The following is a 24,225-nucleotide window of genomic DNA, read 5'->3' as shown; positions in this document are numbered from 1 at the left end:
TTCGGGTTTGGTAACAGATTAAAAAACAAGAGAAATCTACGTTATAGTTCTCAGCTATAACGTAAAAAAGTAAAGTCTAATAACTAGACACTAGGTGCTAAGCAGATATGCAAGTCGGCTTGGGCCCCCTTTTAATGAATACTGTCGCAGTTGCAAAGACTGAGAAAAGGGAGAAACGGTCTTCAATCTTCTCTGCGAATGCCCTGCTCTAGCCGCCATGAGAAATAGATTCCTTAGTTATTATTTGAAATTCAACATTGGTATGTTATCCTGGGTCTAAACTTAATGACCTGTTGGATCTAATAATATACAATAATACACCAACGAGTGGAGAGGTTATGTCAAAAAGTAGTCTTTTCGACTCTACATGAGTCGCGCAGTGAACTACCACGAAAACTAATCAACCATCCTGACTGAAATCGATTTTACTGGGTCTAACGCTAATTTAGTAGATAAATCAATATCTGTTCAAACTGGTTTAAAAATATTTCATTTGATATCTATGTTCAGAATCCAGTGACCAAAAATATTTCAAAAAATCAAGACAGTCATTCATGGATCAATTTACTAATAACATTGTTAGGTCTTTGAAGTCTAGGGGCTTTAAAATCGGATTAAAAGTAACACAAGTAATAAATCGACTCTTCTATATAAAGGGATTTAGAAAATAAATTCTTAACAGGTCCGCAAATTTGCAAGCGGAATCATAATGTTAAATTCATATTATATTAATATTTGAAGGAACCTAGTGATCAAAATTATTTCCAAAAATGTAGGAAGTTGATCTTCTTTATCAGAACTATTTAAGGGTCGATATTATTAGGACACCTTCTAAAATATGGGGGCTTTGAAACTTAAACCAACACAACTGCATGGACGACTCGTTTATCTAAAGATTCAGGCATGTATTCTTAATGCAGACGCGAATTGAGAAGTCAAGTGTAGTATCACTGGTCATGATCTTCAAACTCAAAGTTGTTTATATTATATACATTATTTCCATGTAAGATTGTGTTTGTATATTAGGATGACACCGTTTCCATAGAATCAAAATATTCCCAATTAAAATTAAATATTAAACTGTTGTTTATAAACTTATTTATAATAAAGATTGTTTCCGCCTTAGAAGAGGAAACAGGATCAAAATTTGCTAACACTCTAAGTGATTCAATTTTTACATATTAGTACCAAAAGAACGATTGAATCTGTGTAATTTGAAAGAGTTATGCCCTTAATGTAGTATGAATAAGAAAGGTCCAATTGTACAGACTGAAACTGGTTAAATATGAAGCTGTTGTCAACTAATTAGAATTATAAATGTAATAAATAAAAGTGATAAAATACTTATATTTAATATCTGTTATTCATCGACTGAAATCGACTGAGTTCAATATTAAGATATGAAAATAGAACTTGGAAACAACAACTAAACTAAGTATGAGAATCGCAAATATTATCATTAACATTAAAATTTTAAATTAATTATTTTCCCCTTAACAAAAAACTTTAATTATTAGTAATACTCAATAGTATTTAATTGAACTCATTGAAATTATTCATTACGGTTTCTTTTGAAAAGGGGTTTTACAACTAATATGACTAAAACAAAAGAGGTTAACGTTTCTAATTAGTCGACAACAGCTGCGTGCGTGTATAGTAAGTACAGACATACATACATATGAATGAATGTCTGTGCAATTCGCTCATTTTTTACAAGTGAGTAATTCGCCCGATGATCGCACATTACACAGGAAACTACCCATTTAAAAAAAAAGACAAAATAATAGCATAATAAATTCCAGAATCTTGCATGTGGAGTTAGTTGAGTATGCTGTAGTCGTCCGCCGTCTGTCTGTCTATATTTTAGTCATTCAAACATGCGTATCGCATTCGTGCAAATAAACAGTGAAAGGCAAAAGTGTTAAGAGAACTTTTTTGTATAAAATTTTCCAATACAGATCATATTAATTTGCATCTACAAATTCGAATTGAAATTTCTTTTCAATTTAAATCTGCCAAGTTTTCTCCTTCACTGTTCATACACAACACTCAGACAGCCCAATATTGAGATTGTCATTGATTCATTCAGTCTCATCTCGTTCATTCAAACAAGTTTTATAGTTGTTGGTATGGTTGGCGATCATCATGATCGTTGATGTGATATTCATAAGGAAAAGTTAATGTTGATGATGATGTTAATGATGGCTATTAATTTATTCAACATCGGATATTCAATATTATTTAAATTGTTATTTACTACCATTGTTTTTTCGTTGGATTTCATTCATTCATTTTTTTTCGTGAATGAATATACATATATGTACATATGTATGTATTTGAGCGTGTATTTATATAAATTTAAAATATTTGTGTGTGGAAAATAAATATTGAAAATAAACCAAATATGGTTCAAACATCATCATTATTACAATACTATAATCGTATTTAATCAATCTTGGAATACTAATATTAGGCAATACTAGTATTTTAGTAAAAAAAATTAAAATCGATGTATATGTAAAATATTAAATTACAAAAGGTTTAGATTGATTTATGTATTTTTATTTTAATTGAGTGCCACCAAGAAATTTGTTTAAAAAATGTTAGAAATCAAAGTTTAAATATGTCTCCAGTGCTCATTGCCCTATGTCTGGTTGTATAAGTTCTTTGGCTATGAAAGATGTCCATTATTTCTTCGTCTAAGTAAGAGATTAACAACATTATAAAATTCTCATTTCTCATACAAACACAGATTTACACGATCGTGGGTTTCTGAGATCAAACTTCAAGAATTTCATTAACAAAATTATTTCAATCTTTACAGGTAGTTAACGGAAGGACTTCATACCAAGTTCCAATTGTCGATCATTAGAATTACCGTTGCAGTCCCACTTACAATAACCCAAGAGATAGAGAGAGATACCTGCTGCTGACTATTATTGGCAAAAAAATTATGATAATCGTGAGATCGGCTATCTTCTATTGGGGTTGTGTACTTCTGTTTAAAGAATACTATTGTCTTATAAACGTTTCTAAAAATTTGTCGATCTCGCAATGAGACAACGTTCAAAGCTATTAATTTCTATGTTCCAAGTTATCGAAGAAAATAATGATCTTTATAAATGATCGTCTATAAACTTTTTTATTCCAGATTTAGCTATGAGAATAAGTTGAGAATGATCTTAAAAAGATCGACGATCTTCCTGATCTTTAAGGCATTTGATCATAAAAAGTAAATGCAAATACTTCAAATAAGTACTTAAATAAAAGTCTCATATTAATAAATAAATGCTGATGCAAGAGTTTATTACAGATCGGTGATCATTGATGATTTTTTGTTCCACATTTTATGGTTAATTGCCGATCTCGCAATGAAGAAAAAGAGCTATAGTTTCAAGCCTTTAGATGTCATTGTTCAATGTTGTTGCAATATAGTAGTTTATTGCAGATCGGTGATCATCCATGTTTTACATTTGATTGTTAATTGACGATCTTGCAATGAGAAAAAGGGTTATAGTTTCAACCCTTTAGATGTCTTTGTTCAATGTTGTTAAAGAAGTTGGCGATCTTGAGATTTGTCTAATTTTTCTTGGGAGATTAAAGAATACTGCCTAATTGACTATTCTAAATCATTGTCGATATTGCGATTATTGAAGATAAGTGATCATCGATGACCACGATATCGAGCAACAAGACTTTGAAATGCTTTTCAGCAAAATTATTAAATAATTTTCTGAAAAATACGTTTTAAATAGTTGACGAAAGTCAAACAACAAAACAAAAACTTTTTGTCTGATCTTTGTTTAACGGTTGTACGATTTTAAGGCAAATGTTAATGTTTAATTTTTAACAATTATATATTAATTAATAATAGTAGTATCGGCTATCATTTAAAAACAAACAAAAAATATATTTATATCATTTATAATACTTACTGAGGTTCATGTTCCAACATAGTCGATGCCTTCATGACATCACGCTTCACAACTGGACCAATGCGAATGGCTGAGTACTAAAATGATAAAAAGAAAATAAAAACAATTTTTGTTATTTTACAAAATTCTCAATATACAAACTGTACAATAAACAATTAACTTAATTGACACAAATAGTATCAGCACCGTCACTGTCAGTGGGGGTAAGTAAAACATGTGTACAACTTTGTATAAACATATACATATGGACCCAAGTAAGTGTAAATATAAATTTTTCTAAATATATAAAATACCTATTGGGGGGCTGGAAACTATTAAATGTAATGAACACTTTTTAATGTTTTTTTAAGAGTACATTGACATTTCTTTTAAAATTCTAGGGTTACATACAATATTTCGTTAAAAGTATAGTAACTTAGAGTCCAGTAACAAAAACTCCAGACTTTAATGGAAATTAATTGGTAATTGAAAATTAATTTTATCCCAATATTGTAAAACTGCGGATATCCGCAATACTTTCCAATTAAGCAAAAAAAAAAAAAAAAAAAAAACCAAACAAAAACATTTCGGTGTGTCAGAACAAATGGACAAGTTCGACTGCTAAATCGTTACCAGTTATTATTTTAAACACTTTCTCACTGTATATGTAGAATGATTTTTTTAAAAAAATATAAATAAAAAGGAAAAAAATAAGCACGAGGGGAAAATATGCAAACATTAAAGAAGACAACAACGACGATCTTGATTTAGACCGAAAAAAACCAACTTAAATGTACAAAACAACATTTCGCAACGGAAGCAATTCTTCCTGTTGATATTTTTTTCCACTTTTTTATTATTTTTAGTAATAGTACGTATCGTACATTGATAGTACAAGTAAATAAAGCTTTTAGGGGAAGCCTAAGAACACTTGATTCCTAAACAAACTTTCGTGCCGAGAACAACTGAAATAAATATTAAGAAGGAAGTGGTCATAAAATAAGAACAAGCTAAGTCATAAATTATTAAAATTGCTATAGTTTAAGAAAAAAATCCAAAAAAAAATTTAAAACTTTCTAGCCACAAACTTAATTTGTTCATAAAAAGGGTTGTCAAACAACTTTGGGGGGGATTAAAGGTATTTAAATTCATTTTATTTTCATTCAATAAAGAAATACACAAAATAAACTCGTATACAAGCACCATCACAATACATGTTTGTATGTATGTATGTCACATTGTATGAATAATGCATATAATAATGGCAAAATCGTCCGTCAACAGTGTGTGCTGAACACTTAATTTCATTCATAAATGTATACGAATGTACGTTTTACTCATTCATTCACTGATTCAGTTACACATACAAACATTTGGTATTAAAAAATACCTACATTTATACATAGATATAAATATTTATACGTATGTATATATAAATGAATGAATGAATGAATGAATAAAAGAAATGTTAAAACACAAACTGTTCGTGCAGAATCTAAAAGTTGCTTTTGAAAAGTTGGTAACAGTAGGATAGGATAGAGTTACTTTCTGATAATTTAGTTAAAGTATCATTATATGTATTAAACTGTTTCAATTCCATTTCCCTTTTTTCTCCGATAGTAGATATAAAATTCCTTTTAAAGATTCGGAGCGAAATGATCGAATTAGTAGACAGACATTCATACATATAGACTTTCAGAAATAGCGAACAAGTTTGACTACAGAATAGTTAATAGATAGTGGTTAGTTTTACAATTTTGGTAACTGTAGTTTTAGAAGGCAAGTAATCGAGCTAATGAATAATAAAAGTACTTCCACGAACAAATGTTGTTGTCATGTAAAGACTCTGTAAGTATAATCGCTCAAATTATTCTCCGGACATTTAAACAGTAAAACATTTCATTTAAATCATTGGATTCTAGATCGGCTTCCCAGAATGATGTTCTATTTTGACTCCCTTACATTCAGTATTAGGGTTTAATAACCACCGAAAACATGGTATCTGATACCTTGATGTTCTAGAGATGTTAGTTTTCCAAATTCTTGAACTCAGGAAGTAAAGAACACCGCACTCAGGATTCCCTCAACTGAAACCCCATTAATTGGAGAAGTACATGTTATTTTGAGTTCAATTTCAAAATAGGCTAATCTTTGAGCCACTGTAACAACCGCAACTAACCCTCGTATCAGTTTCTGGGTTTAATATCCTCAAGAGATACGCCAATGGAGGCTCCCGATAGTGATACATTTTATGCAGATTATAAGGCTTGACTAATCTATAAGTTTCTAGAGCAATAACAATCGCAAATAACCGACTCATGTTGACTGCTTGTAAAAAGCGGTCTCATAGCCTTCAAGCATTGCTAAGTTCCTAAGGCTCAAAAGCCTGTGAAAACCCCCGCTTCCTGTGGCATTTCCTTCGGGTACACCCCGAAGAGACCTATCCAATATCCGGGACAAGACAAATTCCGAAACTCTGCCCTGTGGGCTAGTGGTTCCCGTTGTACCAGATTATGTGGTTTTCTGGTTCTACTTCATGAAAAATCATTCCAAGGAATGATATAGTCCCGGCAGAATAGAGGTATTGTTAGCACCTCTTTTCCGCGGGATTGCAATAACACTGAGTTGGCTAGTTGCATAGCCAACTCAAGTTAACTACTTGTGGATCGAATTCCTCCAACAATCCTATAGATTATGTGTTTCTCAGGTTCGACCTCATGTCAAATCATTCCAAGGAATGACTGAGGATACATTTGAATATCACCAGTTTATAGTCCCAGCAGACTCTTTTCCACGGGATTGTGATAAAATTTATTGAGTGCAACTAGCCAACTCAAGTTAACTACTTGTGGATCGAAATCCTCCGCCAATCCTTCTCAGGGTAGAAAGATTTCTGGTAATGTGATGCCTCAACTCTTTGCCTTAAGTAATTTCAAGGATAGGCAAGTCCGTGTGGGACCCAAACAACGACTTTATGTAGTTTTCTGCCTTCCATGTGACAAAAGAAATAGTAGCTCAAGATGTTGAGTTTCTCAAATATTGTCCAAGATATAGCTCAAAACTAGATCATGGCTCTAAAACCAAAGAAGTCTTCGCATTAACGAAGATAGTTCTCATCGACAACCTATGCAATGTTGTTTTCGTTATGGTGCCAAATTTTGACGCTGATCTCTGCCTTTGTGTTCCTGATTTTCGTCGCCGATTTCTGGAACTAACTTTTTTGAAGCAAATACATATTAGAATATCGTTTTCATGGCCGATGATGGTGTATGCGAACAACCCATCTACAGATGTTTAAGTTTAAACTTTCCAGCTTTCTTTAGGATTATTAAGAATCCCAAGACTTACATTTAGATTAACATATCACCCACTTTAAGTAGACTTAATGAACTTGGTATTTATCATAAATTTAACCTACAATACAAATTAACTTATGTGCAACAGTTGAAAAATTGTATGACTAATCAGTCAAGAACCCATGGTATTTAGTGAATAATATGACCTTTTCTATAATTTTATTATTCTTGAGGCAAAGTATGCAAGAAAATGGATAATTACTTTCTAAATGTAACGGAATATTAGCAAAATTGAATTATTAAAAAAAAAGAAACAGTTCAGTTAGAGGTATTTACTAGTTTAATACCCACTTAAAAAGTTTGCGCTTTTGAATTGTGACGGTTTGTTACTTAATACAATATTAAATAAACATAAATACACTGAAAAAAATCCATGCCTAATATATACGAAAAATGTCGTACATTGTACGAATCGTTCGTTGTTTCGCACCACGAAATTCTTTCGTAATATATACGAAATTGTACGAAATATTTTAGTATAATGCAAAATATTCTTGAAAAAATTAATTTACATAAATTGAAAAAAGGGTATTTTGAATAAATATGGTAAAATTTACGAAATATTAATTTATGCGAACATTTTTGTTCATTTTAAAATAATTTTTCTAATTTTAGTTCAAAATTATTCTCCACACGAATTTTTATTTTTTTATGAAAATATATACTTTTTCTCAAATTTTATAAAAATGTTGTAGTTTTATTTAATCATAATATAATTAATATCATTATGTTTAATTTCGATAAAATTTAAGAAAAAAATATTACGAAAGGTTTTCGTACTTTCGTAAAAATAGAAAAGAGTTTTATTAAATAATATTTCGTATTATACACGAAATTTTTGTAAATATTACGAAAATAGAAGTTTCGAAATTTTTTTTCGTAAAGTTGAGCATGGATTATTTTCAGTGTATTTTAGTTAAATACATACATCTACTTATATGTAAAATAGATGTATTTGCATATTTTTATTCAAATGTATAGTCAGCCATATGTGACGTACAAAACGTTTTATTAAGAAATAGTTGAGGTATAAACTTTTATGGTAACTTGTTATACAAATATGGTATAATACTACCGGTTAGTAGGAGTTCGTTTCATTTTATTTTTTTCAATTCATTCATAATTTGATACAAAGAATTTTACAATAGGTAGGTGGTGCAAATAGATACTTTTACTAAATTAAGTGAGTGTGTTTTTTTTCTGTTTTAAACATATCACCTTTTAGTAGAGTAGATTGACCAGAGTCTAAATAAATTTTAAGAGTTTTACAATAACAACTAGATAATAATTTTAACAAAATTAAATTATACAAAGCATAATTGGTTCAAACTAAAGAAGAATCTTTCAAAGCAATAGATGTGTATAGGAAATTATCTTTAAATTATGCGTTATCTGAATATGAAACACATTTTTGTAGCCACTTACAGCTGCTGTAAACATTTGGCATTGAAAACAATAGTATATTTTTGACCACATATGTTCGTTTATATGCACAGTGTGTTTGTCATGATGTTGCATGCTAAAAAGCAACCTTTGGCTACCTACAAACATGCAATGATCACCCACACCTTTACATTCATATGTTCATTCATTCATTCATAGATACAAACATAAGTATGTTGAAAACTAAATATCTTTTTTTGTTCATTCAATTAGTATACGTATTCGTTGAACAACCAACAGCTGTAATTCATTAAAGATTTTGTAAATTTTATGAATGAAATAGTCGTAGTTACTTACTGTGAAATGTTCATGGCAAACAATAGTTTTTGTTTTTGGCGTATTTTTTTCATAGGTTTCGTAAATTGCAAAAAAAATAATGAGAAACGAAAAGTAAAAATGTCAAATTTGCTATTGCTGGCAGTTGCTAGCAAACCCTACCCATTCATTAAATAAACAAAAGATAAATGCGGGAAAAAAACCTAAACAAACATAATAAAAGTAGTTTTGTGCTAAAAAAAAAGACATAATTATTTCAATTTAAAGTAGAACAAGAAAAACATTTGAATTAACAAAACCAGTATGTTTTTGTGAAGAACAAAAATAAGTTTGTAAGGAAATTAGCTAAGCATAGAGCTAACCTATGAAAATAGGTTCAAAAACAATTTAAGCTTATTCCTTAGTGCTTAACTTATATACATATATTCTTTTCAAGCAATTTAGACTTCAATCAAAACCTCATATTGCCAAAGGTTACCAAGGGTTACCCTTTGCCATATATTGCAGCAAGAAATCACAATGTTCAAAATATCAAGGATATATGAATGAATTAATGCTAATTAATGTTGAAAACTTAATAAGTTGTCGCTTAGTAGTCAATCATGGGCTAAGTAGAACCTACGGAATCGAAGATCTAGTTGTTACGAAAACTGATTGAATAAATGTTCGTATCGAAAACACATTTCGATAACGAAGTTAAGTTAAAACAAATATTTGATTTCTTATTCGATATCATCTTAAAAACGAAAATTGGCAACTGAATTATTTTATTATGTTTAGGTTATTTTAAGAATAACGGTAACTTAACGGTAACACTTTGGTATCTTATATTGTCGCTGAGGGGACAATGCAGGTCTGAGGGATACTTAGATTTCTTATGCAGTTCTGGTCGGAACAAAATAGTACTTTTTGTGGATTAAAAAATGACGAGGACACTAAACTATCCCAAAAGTGGAAAATTTCCCTAAATCATTTCGACCTTGGGCCACTTTTTCATTTCAAAATTTGGCATTTATTTCATGATGCAATGTTGCCCAAAAATCGGCCGGAGACCAAAAACTTTATTAATAGTCCAGTAGTCCAATAGTGTATTATCTACCCCAATAGACTTCTTGACCGCATGGCCCCCGGGGGCATATAACCTTGATGAAAGTCAATATCTTAGTGTTATTGTAATCCCGGGGAAACGAGGTGCTACCAGTCTGCCGAGATTATAAACTAGTGATGATCAAATGTTTCCTCGGTCTTTCCTTGGAATGATTTGATATTGGGTCGAACCAGAGAACGACATAGTCTGGTAACACGGGAACCGGTAGACCGCAGGGCAGAGTTTCGGACTTTGTCTGGCTATTGAAGAGGTCCATGAGGTGGCTGCACTTTAAACCCAAATTCGTGCAGAGTACATGTCGGTTAAAAGACTGTTGCACGGTAAAGTCTATAATTCGGAATAAGTTCGGTGTTGTTGCCGAAGTCAATAGATACCCTAAAGAGGAGTGACTGTGGTCTAAGCGCTGGAAATGAGTTGGTGTTAAGCGTATATAATGTGGCCTCCGGTAGGTTAGTGTTCTAGTTTGGTAGACCGGAGGTGGTTGGTTCGATTGCCACCTGAGGCACTGGATAAGGAGCGCACAACAGACCCGATAGAGGCCTAGGTGTATTTCTTCGGATTTGATGAATATACATCCTCCTTTCCAACTAAGTAACTAACTAAGTGTATATAATACAGGATGAATGCAGGGGTATACGGAACTTACCCACCTAGAGCATAGTGTTTTCTCTGTAAGATCAAAGTCCTCGGTTTATTTGATGGATTCGTGTTTCGGTCTACCGAATACGTCTGTAGGTGCCGACACAACAAAGGCCATCCAATGCTCAGAGATTAGATAGTTCGAGTACTTGAACAAAATGTTTGTACATGGACCGGCAAAACCATGTACAAAAGTCGCCACCTGCGTTGTTGTCTAGTCAGCTCACACAGTGGTTGAAAAAGTACCACCGTGATATACTTCGACATATTGTCTACCCCATGGACTAGACTAGACTATGGGCTAGTCTATAGATTACTCTGTATACTATTCTATCCCCAATGTATGGACTAGTCTATTGAACATTCTAGGGACTAAACTATTCAGAATTCTATGGACAAGTTGACTGATTAGTTGACGCACTAATCTATGAACTAGTCTATTTAATAGTTTATGGACAAGTCATGGACTATTCTTTTGGCTGATTTGTAATAAAACCCCTATGCGTTTGCATTATTAATTAGCTATAAAGGTAATAAATGACATTAATAAAAATTAGCTACACAAATTGTGTACTTGGGAAATTTAAAAGAAATACTTGAAACTAAAAGACGATATTATAAATTCAAGACATTTTTGGAAAATGCAATTAACCAAAATTAAATACTATGTTGCAAAAGCTTAATTGAATTTAAAATATCTAATAAAAACGGATGGCATTAAGCTAAGCTAAGTACGGTATTCTATACCTTGAAAGAAAGAAAATCAAAATATTTAAAATATGATTTGGACATTTAGCATTGACAGATATCCATATCAACAAATTGTATGAACATGACAGGCATATTTTATTTTAAACAGTGTCCAACATAGAAATTTAAACATATTTCTAATTTCTATATTTTATTTTTTTTTTTTTAATTTGTGTTGTTTAATAAACGTATCAAAAAAATTTGTTTCCATAATTGATTTTATTTCAAACGACCAACGGAAATGACTAATAATTGGTTTCATTAGATATCGTTTTCATGTTTAAAAGCAGCAAAACCAAATAAATATATAGAAAAAAAAATAAAATTTAGAAAAAAAATCAACACAAAAATCTTTGTTTATTTTGGCTGTCGACCGCATTTTGCAAAATACGTGCCGTCATTCGGCTATTACGCACGGCGTCGTTAGGTGCCTGCCTAACCCAGCAATTTTAACCACCCACATTGGTGTGTGTACACAACAAATTTTAAGAGCTCCCAAAGCACTACTTTCTATAGTCAGTCTACTACATGTGGTACATATTCATTCGTTCGTTCATTCTATTTTTCGTTTTCATTTTTGTTATATCGTACGTTTTTTTCTAGTTTTACGACAATGACGAAATATTGTGTTTTCTATATTCAAAGACAACATCAACATCGAATTTTTATGCATCGATGTCTCTAGATAGATTTTTTTTCTCCTTACGTTCTTTAGCTGTTTATATTATTTGATAGTCGTAGTGGTGGCCCTGCAATTGAAAGAGGCCGTTTTTATTCAAGAGGGGGTGTGCTGTAAGAATTTCCTATACACATGTTTGAAAACATATTTACATATATGAATTGTGTATGTCTACAGGGTAACCATCAAATGCATCTTTTAGTTTGTACTCGCTATATCTTAATTTGATTATGCTAAACGAACTGAAATTAAGGATCTAATTATTTCAAAATTTATAAATGTTTTTCAAAATTTCATATATTAATGAATTTTTATGTATAGCTCTCATTTGTACATCAAATTTTGTAGCACTCTGTCTGCTAAATGATATGCCTATCTTCTGTTTGTCTGAAATTTTTTAAAGCAGCGCCGTATTATAGTGTGTTTTACCTCGCATATCTAAAATACGTTTTTTTATTTATAAATAATTCACAAAATGTGTGTTTAAAATTAAATGTGTTACTAAAAATATCTTCATTAATATTTTATACATACATACATATTTACATATGTATGTATGAATATTTATAAGGGTATTCATGCACTAAATAACTTTAGAAATCGAACAAATCGAACCATTGATAATTCTACAAAAGATATATTTTTTTCTGATAAACTTAAAAAATACCTCGATCAGTGTTTACGCGTAGTCCTGATGATGTGTTTAAAATAAAAATTTTGATCTGTGATCACAGGGAGGTGTGATGTACTTTGCATGAAATCAATGCTGTGATAAATTCGCGCGTTTCGGTATTTTGCGAAGTACATCACACCCCCACAGGATTTTTTTTTAACAAAATCGACCTTAAACTTAAAAAACTAAATCCCTAAAAAAACATGAACATTTATGTCACACATCACATTAAGTCCCATCAAAAATGTATTACTATATCAAAATCCAGTTAAGAAACTAATAATGATCGATGATCATACGTAGTGGAGACAAATTTGAGAAAATAACAAAATCCTATAATCAGTTCAATAGAATACACAAATATGTTCCAATCAAAAAACTACTGTGATCATTTTCATATATGTATATGGGAACTTGTTTTTTATATAAAAAACTTAATAATTGCTACAGTTTCTTAAATAAACATCAAATAAATAATAAAAATATATGATCAGTTTTATTTATAAAAAAAATACAAAATAACGTCCAGTTCCTTAAAAAAAACTCCAAAACCTCGGCTCTAGTTTCCTAAAAGCTCCAATCGAGAAAATAACGAAATACCGCGATCACTTAAATTGCCATCAAAAATAGTTTTTTGTATAAAAAACTAAAAATCTGCCTTAGTTCTTGAAATAAGCCTCCAATTGTTGTACTCTCTTCAAATTTCCATCAAAAGTCGTTTACCATTTCTAAGCACTAAATGATAACCCCATTTTATAAGTTTAAATTTTGACCAACACAGTCCCCAACTTATAACACACAAGTACCATGTGCAAATAAATACACTACACCATGAATATGTATAGTGATCTCTATACTATAGACTATGGCCCATTTCATAGAACATTAGTTCAATTCTAATTCTATTTTTGATTATTGTTTTCTTTTACTACTTATTAGCTTTAATTAATGAATCAATTAAACGCAAAAATAACGCCATGAACCGTCATGAAATAAATAATACTTTGTGTTAATCAATGAAAATATATTCATCAATGAATTGTAGAATACTTAGACACTAAATACTATTATAATTCACAAGTACAAACATTTCAAATTGTTTTAGTTGTGGATGAGTTCAAAAATGTATTCCACTATTTGTCATTTGCCAAATATTTAATAAAAATTCATATAAACAATTTAATACACCAATAAAATCGCTAGTAAAGGGTGGAACGAAAAATAAAAATTAACCACCAATTAAAAAAAAAAAAAAAACAAAATACTGTGATCACATGAATCAAAAATCGTTTTTTTAAGGCTCCAATCGAGAAAATAACGAAATCCTGTGATCACTTGAATTTTCCATCAAAAATCTATATTTTTTATTGAAAACCTAAAATCGGCTCTAGTTTCTTAAATAAGGCTCCAATCGAGAAAATAACGAAATCCTGTGATCACTTGAATTTTCCATTAAAAATCGATTTATATATTGAAAACCTAAAATCGGCTCTAGTTTCTTAAATAAGGCTCCAATCGAGAAAATAACGAAATCCTGTGATCACTTGAATTTTCCATGAAAAATCTATATATTTTATTGAAAATCTAAAATCGGTCATAGTTTCTTAAATAAGGCTCCAATCGAGAAAATAACGAAATCCTGTGATCACTTGAATTTTCCATTAAAAATCGATTTTTATATTGAAAACCTAAAATCGGCTCTAGTTTCTTAAATAAGGCTCCAATCGGGAAAATAACGAATCCTGTGATCACTTGAATTTTCCATCAAAAACATATATTTTTTATTGAAAACCTAAAATCGGCTCTAGTTTCTTAAATAAGCCTCCAATCGAGAAAATAACGAAATCCTGTGATCACTTGAATTTTCCATCAAAAACCTATATTTTTTATTGAAAACCTAAAATCGGCTCTAGTTTCTTAAATAAGCCTCCAATCGAGAAAATAACGATATCCTGTGATCACTTGAATTTTCCATTAAAAATCGATTTATATATTGAAAACCTAAAATCGGCTCTAGTTTCTTAAATAAGGCTCCAATCGGGAAAATAACGAAATCCTGTGATCACTTGAATTTTCCATCAAAAATCGATAATTTTTGTTGAGAACCTAAAATCGGCTGTAGTTTCTTAAATAAGGCTCCAACCGAGAAAATAACGAAATCCTGTGATCACTTGAATTTTCCATTAAAAATCGATTTTTATATTGAAAACCTAAAATCGGCTCTAGTTTCTTAAATAAGGCTCCAATCGGGAAAATAACGAATCCTGTGAACACTTGAATTTGCCATCAAAAATCGATAATTTTTGTTGAAAACCTAAAATCGGCTCTAGTTTCTTAAATAAGCCTCCAATCGAGAAAATAACGAAATCCTGTGATCACTTGAATTTTCCATCAAAAACCTATATTTTTTATTGAAAACCTAAAATCGGCTCTAGTTTCTTAAATAAGCCTCCAATCGAGAAAATAACGATATCCTGTGATCACTTGAATTTTCCGTTAAAAATCGATTTATATATTGAAAACCTAAAATCGGCTCTAGTTTCTTAAATAAGGCTCCAATCGGGAAAATAACGAAATCCTGTGATCACTTGAATTTTCCATCAAAAATCGATAATTTTTGTTGAAAACCTAAAATCGGCTCTAGTTTCTTAAATAAGCATCCAATCGAGAAAATAACGAAATCCTGTGATCACTTCAATTTTCCATAATAAATCGATGATTTTTGTTGAAAACCTAAAATCGGCTTTAGTTTCTTAAATAAGCCTCCAATCGAGAAAATAACGAAATCCTGTGATCACTTGAATTTGCTATCAAAAATCGATAATTTTAGTTGAAAACCTAAAATCGGCTCTAGTTTCTTAAATAAGCATCCAATCGAGAAAATAACGAAATCCTGTGATCACTTCAATTTTCCATAAAAAATCGATAATTTTTGTTGAAAACCTAAAATCGGCTTTAGTTTCTTAAATAAGCCTCCAATCGAGAAAATAACGAAATCCTGTGATCACTTGAATTTTCCATTAAAAATCGATTTTTATATTGAAAACCTAAAATCGGCTCTAGTTTCTTAAATAAGGCTCCAATCGAGAAAATAATGAAATCCTGTGATCACTTGAATTTGCCATCAAAAATCGATTTTTATATTGAAAACCTAAAATCGGCTCTAGTTTCTTAAATAAGCCTCCAATCGAGAAAATAACGAAATCCTGTGATCACTTGAATTTTCCATCAAAAATCTATATTTTTTATTGAAAACCTAAAATCGGCTCTAGTTTCTTAAATAAGCCTCCAATCGAGAAAATAACGAAATCCTGTGATCACTTCAATTTTCCGTTAAAAATCGATTTATATATTGAAAACCTAAAATCGGCTCTAGTTTCTTAAATAAGCCTCCAATCGAGAAAATAACGAAATCCTGTGATCACTTCAATTTTCCATCAAAAATCTATATTTTTATTGAAAACCTAAAATCGGTTCTAGTTTCTTAAATAATGCTCCAATCGAGAAAATAACGATATCCTGTGATCCCTTGAATTTTCCATTAAAAATCGATTTATATATTGAAAACCTAAAATCGGCTCTAGTTTCTTAAATAAGGCTCCAATCGAGAAAATAACGAAATCCTGTGATCACTTCAATTTTCCATCAAAAATCGATTTTTATATTGAAAACCTAAAATCGGCTCTAGTTTCTTAAATAAGGCTCCAATCGAGAAAATAACGAAATCCTGTGATCACTTCAATTTTCCATCAAAAATCTATATTTTTTATTGAAAACCTAAAATCGGCTCTAGTTTCTTAAATAAGGCTCCAATCGAGAAAATAACGAAATCCTGTGATCACTTGAATTTTCCATCAAAAATCGATAATTTTTGTTGAAAACCTAAAATCGGCTCTAGTTTCTTAAATAAGGCTCCAATCGAGAAAATAACGAAATCCTGTGATCACTTCAATTTTCCATTAAAAATCGATTTATATACTGAAAACCTAAAATCGACTCCAGTTTCTTAAATAAGCCTCCAATCGAGAAAATAACGAAATCCTGTGATCACTTCAATTTGCCATCAAAATTCGATGATTTTTGTTGAAAACCTAAAATCGGCTCTAGTTTCTTAAATAAGCCTCCAATCGAGAAAATAACGAAATCCTGTGATCACTTCAATTTTCCATCAAAATGATGATTTTTTATTGAAAACCTAAAATCGGCTCTAGTTTCTTAAATAAGCCTCCAATCGAGAAAATAACGAAATCCTGTGATCACTTGAATTTTTCATCAAAAATCTATATTTTTTATTGAAAACCTAAAATCGGCTCTAGTTTCTTAAATAAGCCTCCAATCGAGAAAATAACGAAATCCTGTGATCACTTCAATTTTCCATTAAAAATCGATTTATATACTGAAAACCTAAAATCGACTCCAGTTTCTTAAATAAGCCTCCAATCGAGAAAATAACGAAATCCTGTGATCACTTCAATTTGCCATCAAAAATCGATAATTTTTGTTGAAAACCTAAAATCGGCTCTAGTTTCTTAAATAAGCCTCCAATCGAGAAAATAACGAAATCCTGTGATCACTTCAATTTTCCATCAAAATTCGATAATATTTGTTGAAAACCTAAAATCGGCTCTAGTTTCTTAAATAAGCCTCCAATCGAGAAAATAACAAAATCCTGTGATCACTTGAATTTTTCATCAAAAATCTATATTTTTTATTGAAAACCTAAAATCGGCTCTAGTTTCTTTAATAAGTCTCCAATCGAGAAAATAAAGAAATCCTGTGATCACTTGAATTTGCCATCAAAAATCGATAATTTTTGTTGAAAACCTAAAATCGGCTCTAGTTTCTTAAATAAGCCTCCAATCGAGAAAATAACGAAATCCTGTGATCACTTGAATTTGCCATCAAAAATCGATAATTTTTGTTGAAAACCTAAAATCGGCTCTAGTTTCTTAAATAAGCCTCCAATCGAGAAAATAACGAAATCCTGTGATCACTTCAATTTTCCATCAAAATTCGATAATATTTGTTGAAAACCTAAAATCGGCTCTAGTTTCTTAAATAAGCCTCCAATCGAGAAAATAACAAAATCCTGTGATCACTTGAATTTTTCATCAAAAATCTATATTTTTTATTGAAAACCTAAAATCGGCTCTAGTTTCTTTAATAAGTCTCCAATCGAGAAAATAAAGAAATCCTGTGATCACTTCAATTTTCCATCAAAAATCTATAATTTTTGTTGAAAACCTAAAAGCGGCTCTAGTTTCTTAAATAAGGCTCCAATCGAGAAAATAACGATATCCTGTGATCCCTTGAATTTTCCATTAAAAATCGATTTATATATTGAAAACCTAAAATCGACTCTAGTTTCTTAAATAAGGCTCCAATCGAGAAAATAACGATATCCTGTGATCACTTGAATTTTCCATTAAAAATCGATTTATATATTGAAAACCTAAAATCGGCTCTAGTTTCTTAAATAAGCCTCCAATCGAGAAAATAACGAAATCCTGTGATCACTTGAATTTTTCATCAAAAATCTATATTTTTTATTGAAAACCTAAAATCGGCTCTAGTTTCTTAAATAAGCCTCCAATCGAGAAAATAACGAAATCCTGTGATCACTTCAATTTTCCATTAAAAATCGACTTATATACTGAAAACCTAAAATCGACTCCAGTTTCTTAAATAAGCCTCCAATCGAGAAAATAACGAAATCCTGTGATCACTTTCCATCAAAAATCGATAATTTTTGTTGAAAACCTAAAATCGGCTCTAGTTTCTTAAATAAGGCTCCAATCGAGAAAATAACGAAATCCTGTGATTACTTCAATTTTCCATTAAAAATCGATTTATATACTGAAAACCTAAAATCGACTCCAGTTTCTTAAATAAGCCTCCAATCGAGAAAATAACGAAATCCTGTGATCACTTCAATTTTCCATCAAAATTCGATGATTTTTGTTGAAAACATAAAATCGGCTCTAGTTTCTTAAATAAGCCTCCAATCGAGAAAATAAAGAAATCCTGTGATCACTTCAATTTTCCATTAAAAATCGATTTATATACTGAAAACCTAAAATCGACTCCAGTTTCTTAAATAAGCCTCCAATCGAGAAAATAACGAAATCCTGTGATCACTTCAATTTTCCATCAAAATTCGATAATATTTGTTGAAAACCTAAAATCGGCTCTAGTTTCTTAAATAAGCCTCCAATCGAGAAAATAACGAAATCCTGTGATCACTTCAATTTTCCATCAAAAATCGATAATTTTTGTTGAAAACCTAAAAGCGGCTCTAGTTTCTTAAATAAGCCTCCAATCGAGAAAATAAAGAAATCCTGTGATCACTTGAATTTGCCATCAAAAATCGATAATTTTTGTTGAAAACCTAAAATCGGCTCTAGTTTCTTAAATAAGCCTCCAATCGAGAAAATAACGAAATCCTGTGATCACTTCAATTTTCCATCAAAAATCGATTTTTATGTTGAAAACCTAAAATCGGCTCTAGTTTCTTAAATAAGCCTCCAATCGAGAAAATAACGAAATCCTGTGATCACTTGAATTTTCCATTAAAAATCGATTTTTATGTTGAAAACCTAAAATCGGCTCTAGTTTCTTAAATAAGCCTCCAATCGAGAAAATAACGAAATCCTGTGATCACTTGAATTTTCCATCAAAAATCGATAATTTTTGTTGAAAACCTAAAATCGGCTCTAGTTTCTTAAATAAAGCTCCAATCGAGAAAATAACGAAATCCTGTGATCACTTGAATTTTCCATTAAAAATCGATTTTTATGTTGAAAACCTAAAATCGGCTCTAGTTTCTTAAATAAGCCTCAAATCGAGAAAATAACGAAATCCTGTGATCACTTCAATTTTCCATCAAAAATCTATAATTTTTGTTGAAAACCTAAAATCGGCTCTAGTTTCTTAAATAAGGCTCCAATCGAGAAAATAACGAAATCCTGTGATCACATGAATTTTCCATTAAAAATCGATTTTTATGTTGAAAACCTAAAATCGGCTCTAGTTTCTTAAAAAAGCCTCCAATCGAGAAAATAACGAAATCCTGTGATCACTTCAATTTTCCATCAAAAATCTATAATTTTTGTTGAAAACCTAAAATCGGCTCTAGTTTCTTAAATAAGGCTCCAATCGAGAAAATAACGAAATCCTGTGATCACATGAATTTTCCATTAAAAATCGATTTTTATGTTGAAAACCTAAAATCGGCTCTAGTTTCTTAAATAAGCCTCCAATCGAGAAAATAACGAAATCCTGTGATCACTTCTATTTTCGATCAAAAACCTATTTTTTATCAAAAACCTAAAATCAGCTCTAGTTTAAATAAGCATCGAATCGAGAAAATAACGAAATCCTAAAAAAAACCTAAAATCGGCTCTAGTTTTCGAGAAAATAATGAAATCTTGTGATCCTAATTAAAATAATTTCTTAAATATAATATAAAATAAAACTTACCGGAATTTTAGATGTGCGCAAGAATTCCAAAAGGGCTTCCAATGAACCCAATGTTGACGCTTGAACATAAACACCAGTCGAAGCTAATTTTATGTGGCTTAAAGCACTCTTCAATTCACGTGCTACTTCTTCCCTGAAAATCAAAGATATTTTAATATGTAGTACACTCACGTAATAATGTAATAACTCAATTAGTAGCAATTATTTAATTACCAAACTCAACTTACTTGCATATTTCAACTTCATCTGGTTTATGAGCAATTAAGAGATTGATACCAGCAATGGACTTTTCCAAATCCTTAGCGGCAATTTTAACACCTTGTGCAGCGACAACTTCTTTGTGTTCAACGTAGGCGTTCTTGACACGCAGTTCCTTCATGGGCTGTGGCATTAAAAGGGAACGAATTTGTGTTACAATGGGTCCATCGGTACCAGCCAAAACCATTGTTTCACCTTCACGCAGTTTGCCATTGATGAGGATGGCATCAATAGTTGTGCCTAGACCGGGAATTGCTTTAACTTCCAATACAGTAGCTTGCAGTTCATCGGAATACATGAGACGTTTGGACAACATTTTCTGACAGAATTCGATTATAAGGAATAAAAGATTGCCCATGCCTTCTCCCGTAATAGCACTGGTGGGTACAAGGGAGATGTAGGTCTTGGGGTCGGGGTTTTCATAGAAAAGTGCTGCGTTGAGACCTTGTTCGGCAAATTGTAAAATGACCTCTTGAGTACGTTGTTTGAACTCAACTTGTGTGTTTGCCTCCTGCTCCTTAAGGACATCGCGAATATCACGACGAGCCATTAGTTTCCAATCGTACAAACGATCGATTTTATTGAGGGCTACAATGAAGGGACATTTCTTCTGTTTGAGCAGATTGATTGACTCAATAGTTTGTGGTTCCAGACCATGCATTATATCTACGACCAAAATTGCAATATCACAGAGCGAAGAACCACGGTTACGAAGGTTACTAAAGGACTCGTGACCGGGTGTATCAATAATAAGTAAACCTGGTAATTTGAATTCAAATTCACTGGAGTTGCGTACGATTTTCGACTGTTCTTTGATGGCATCGATTGGAACGTTTGTCGCACCAATCTGTTGCGTAATACCGCCAGCTTCGGAATCCTGCACATGAGTTCGCCTCAATTTATCGAGAATTTTAGTTTTACCGGTATCTACATGACCGAGTACGCAAACTACAGCAGCACGAAGATTATCCGTTGTACGCGTTTTTTCGGCATCAGCTTTTCGTTTCAAAATACGACGTTCTGCACGAAGACGACGTTCTTCAGGATCGTTAACATTAATGGCTTCTTCCTTTTCGTCTTCTGATTCAGACTCCGAATCAGAATCGCTATCACTATCATCATCTGAATCACTATCATTCTCTTCGGAATCATCATCTTCTTCAGCAGGAACTGCATTTTCGTTGGATGATTTTTCATCATTATTTGTTGTTGTAGCTTGAGAGGTGTCATCGTTTGCTTCTTCCTCAGAATCGGATGCATCCCAAGACTCTTTAACAACTTCCTTTTTCTCAGCTTCTTCGGCAGCTTTAGCAGCTTCCTCAGCAGCCTTAGCCGCTTCTTCAGCAGCTTTAGCCTCAGCTTCAGTCTGTTGGTTGGCTTGTGGACCCTTCTTTTTGGGACGAATACGGGTGCCTAAAATACATTATTAAATGGATGATGTTTTAATTTAAAAATAAACAAATTTATATTTTTTGTTAATACCTGGCCTTGTAGGACGTTTTTCTGTAGGATCGGGTATTTCAAGACCTTGAGCTTTGAGAGCTTCCAGCATAGCCTGTGCCCTAGCACGATCTTCCTTTTGTTTTTTGGTTAACAGTTTTCCTTCTGCCTTTAGACGAGCTTTGCGTTCAGCTTCCTTTTGTTTTTTCTTTTCCTTACGCTCGGCTTCCAAACGAATTGCCTCTAGACGCAAACGTTCACGTTCTTCTTCCTGACGTATACGTTCCTCTTCAAGCTGACGTTGTCGTTCCTCTTCTTCTTTAATTTTTTTAAGTCGCTCTTGCATAGCTGCCACCATAGCTGCGGACATGCCTTTCTTTTTGGAATCCTTTTTGCTTTCTTCCTCGGCTTCGGCCTTTTTGTCCTTTTTACCCTTCTTTTTGTTTTTACCTGTTGCCTTTTCCGTTTCACCCTCATCACCGGCAGTTTCGGGTTCGGCAGAGGCTTCCTTAGTTTCTTCTACTTTTTCGGGGACGCTTTCTTCGGGTTTTTCAACAGGCTCGGGCGCTTTTTGCTTCTTTTGGGGCTCTTGAGCAGCCTTTTGTTTAGCTAGAGCTGCTTCACGCTTTTGACGCTCTTTCTTTTCTTTTTTCTTTTGTGCTGCAGTTTTCACCGTTCCGCCTTCCTCCGCATCAACATCGTCAGCATCGTCATTCGCAGCGGTTTGAGCTTCATCATTCTGAGCTTTAGATTTCTTGTTTTTCTTCTTTCCCTTGCCAAATTCTTCGTCGGCCAAGTCTTCGGGTGATACAACTGTGGCGACAGGAGGTGCCTCGCCAGCATATTCAGCTTGAAGTTCAGCTAAAACCTTATCCAAATCCTCATCATCGTCATCTCCTTTGCCTTTACGTTTAGCTTTCTTGCCCTTTTTACCAGCATTCTTATCATTTCCCTTCGCTGGTTTCACAGGTTCATTGATCTCTTCCTCACTTTCAGATTTGGCAACTTCTTGGACATTGTCATCATCATCGTCATCGTCCATCAACAATTCAAATGCAGACTTTTTAGCTTTCGACTTAATCTTAAGTTTCTCCACTCCAGTAGTTACATTTTCGACGTCATCGTTGTCCTCTTCATCGTCAGAAACATTCTTATTCTTTTTGCCCTTTTTTTGTTTATTCTTTTTGTTTTTAACATTAACATTTTTCTCCTCCTGACCGTCGGAGTCAATGACCGTTTGTTGAGTTTCCGTTTCGCTGTTAGACGAGAAAAAGAGAAAAATATGCAAAATAATTACACAGTTTGGTACCCACACCACATTTGTATACATACAATAGATGTATACAATGTGCAAAGTACATTAGGGTGATAACTTTTCTGTAGAACCATGAACCATAGGCTGAACAGACAGACATTGTTACATCGTCTTAGGAAGTTATTATATTTTATTTTTTCTGGGGGTTTTGCCTCAAAAAGGCCGGATAAAGGTATTTTCTTAAAAATATATGGTCAACTCATGGTAATATGTAAATGGTTATGCCCCTAATATACCTAGTATGTTTGAATGTATAAAAGTGCATAAAAACAACATCAAAATCGAAATTTATATGTACGAAACGAACACACGCTTGACAACGCAGCACTTTCACTCAAACCACCAGACAGCATGTTCCAATAGACGACATACTGCCAACAGACAGATTGAATATTTTTCATTTTTACTTACATTTCTTCTCCAGATGATGCTTCAGCTCCGGCTGAAACTATCTCTTTCTTGCCCTTTTTATTTTTAACCATTTTTCCACCAGTAACTTCAACACGTTTATACTTTGGTTCACAACCACCTCAGACGGTTTCAACAAATGCACAGTTCTTTGTGAATCACACAACTCGAATTAAATTGATGTCTAGAAGTATTTACGATTATTATTTTAAACAATATTGATATATTTTTTAAAGTTTACCCTTTTGCAAATGCAACAAAATTAAAAATTTACCAATTCTTTTATTTTATTATTATTATTTTCTTGGTTAAAGTGTTAGTAACAGCACAGCAGACAGAATTTTTTGCAAATTTTGCTTTTAACCCTTTTTTACATGCACCTTTTTTGGTTATGTAGAAATGTCAAATGTATTTGACAATAGAAATGTTTTGTTATTGTTGTGACCAGAGTTGTCGTGCTCATAGTTAATATATGCTTAATATATAA

General features: G+C 32.0%; 1 protein-coding gene across 2 annotated transcripts in view; it reads right to left on the bottom strand.

The window, feature by feature from the left end:
* Nucleotides 1-24,158, bottom strand: part of LOC119608825 (eukaryotic translation initiation factor 5B) — a 40,489-nt gene extending 16,331 nt beyond the window's left edge. Inside the window, exons 1-6 of one of the 2 annotated variants that reach the window (XM_037963361.1) lie at nt 23,980-24,158; nt 23,742-23,922; nt 22,058-23,271; nt 20,545-21,988; nt 20,318-20,450; nt 3,936-4,012 (exon numbers count right to left, since the gene is read on the bottom strand). In XM_037963361.1, coding sequence (XP_037819289.1) covers nt 3,936-4,012; nt 20,318-20,450; nt 20,545-21,988; nt 22,058-23,271; nt 23,742-23,812 — 2,939 coding nt within the window. In that variant the 5' untranslated portion in view covers nt 23,813-23,922; nt 23,980-24,158. The remainder of the gene's footprint in view (nt 1-3,935; nt 4,013-20,317; nt 20,451-20,544; nt 21,989-22,057; nt 23,272-23,741; nt 23,923-23,979) is intronic. The other variant, XM_037963362.1, reaches the window with a different exon arrangement.
* Nucleotides 24,159-24,225: the final 67 nt, after the last annotated feature.

The sequence above is a fragment of the Lucilia sericata genome, unplaced genomic scaffold (genome assembly GCF_015586225.1).
Source record: "Lucilia sericata isolate MDLA Ls3-8-SP2 unplaced genomic scaffold, ASM1558622v1 Contig000885F_arrow, whole genome shotgun sequence".
Lineage (NCBI taxonomy): Eukaryota > Metazoa > Arthropoda > Insecta > Diptera > Calliphoridae > Lucilia > Lucilia sericata.
The sequence above is the reverse complement of the archived record's forward strand: the minus strand, read 5'-3'. Positions and strand labels throughout refer to the sequence as shown.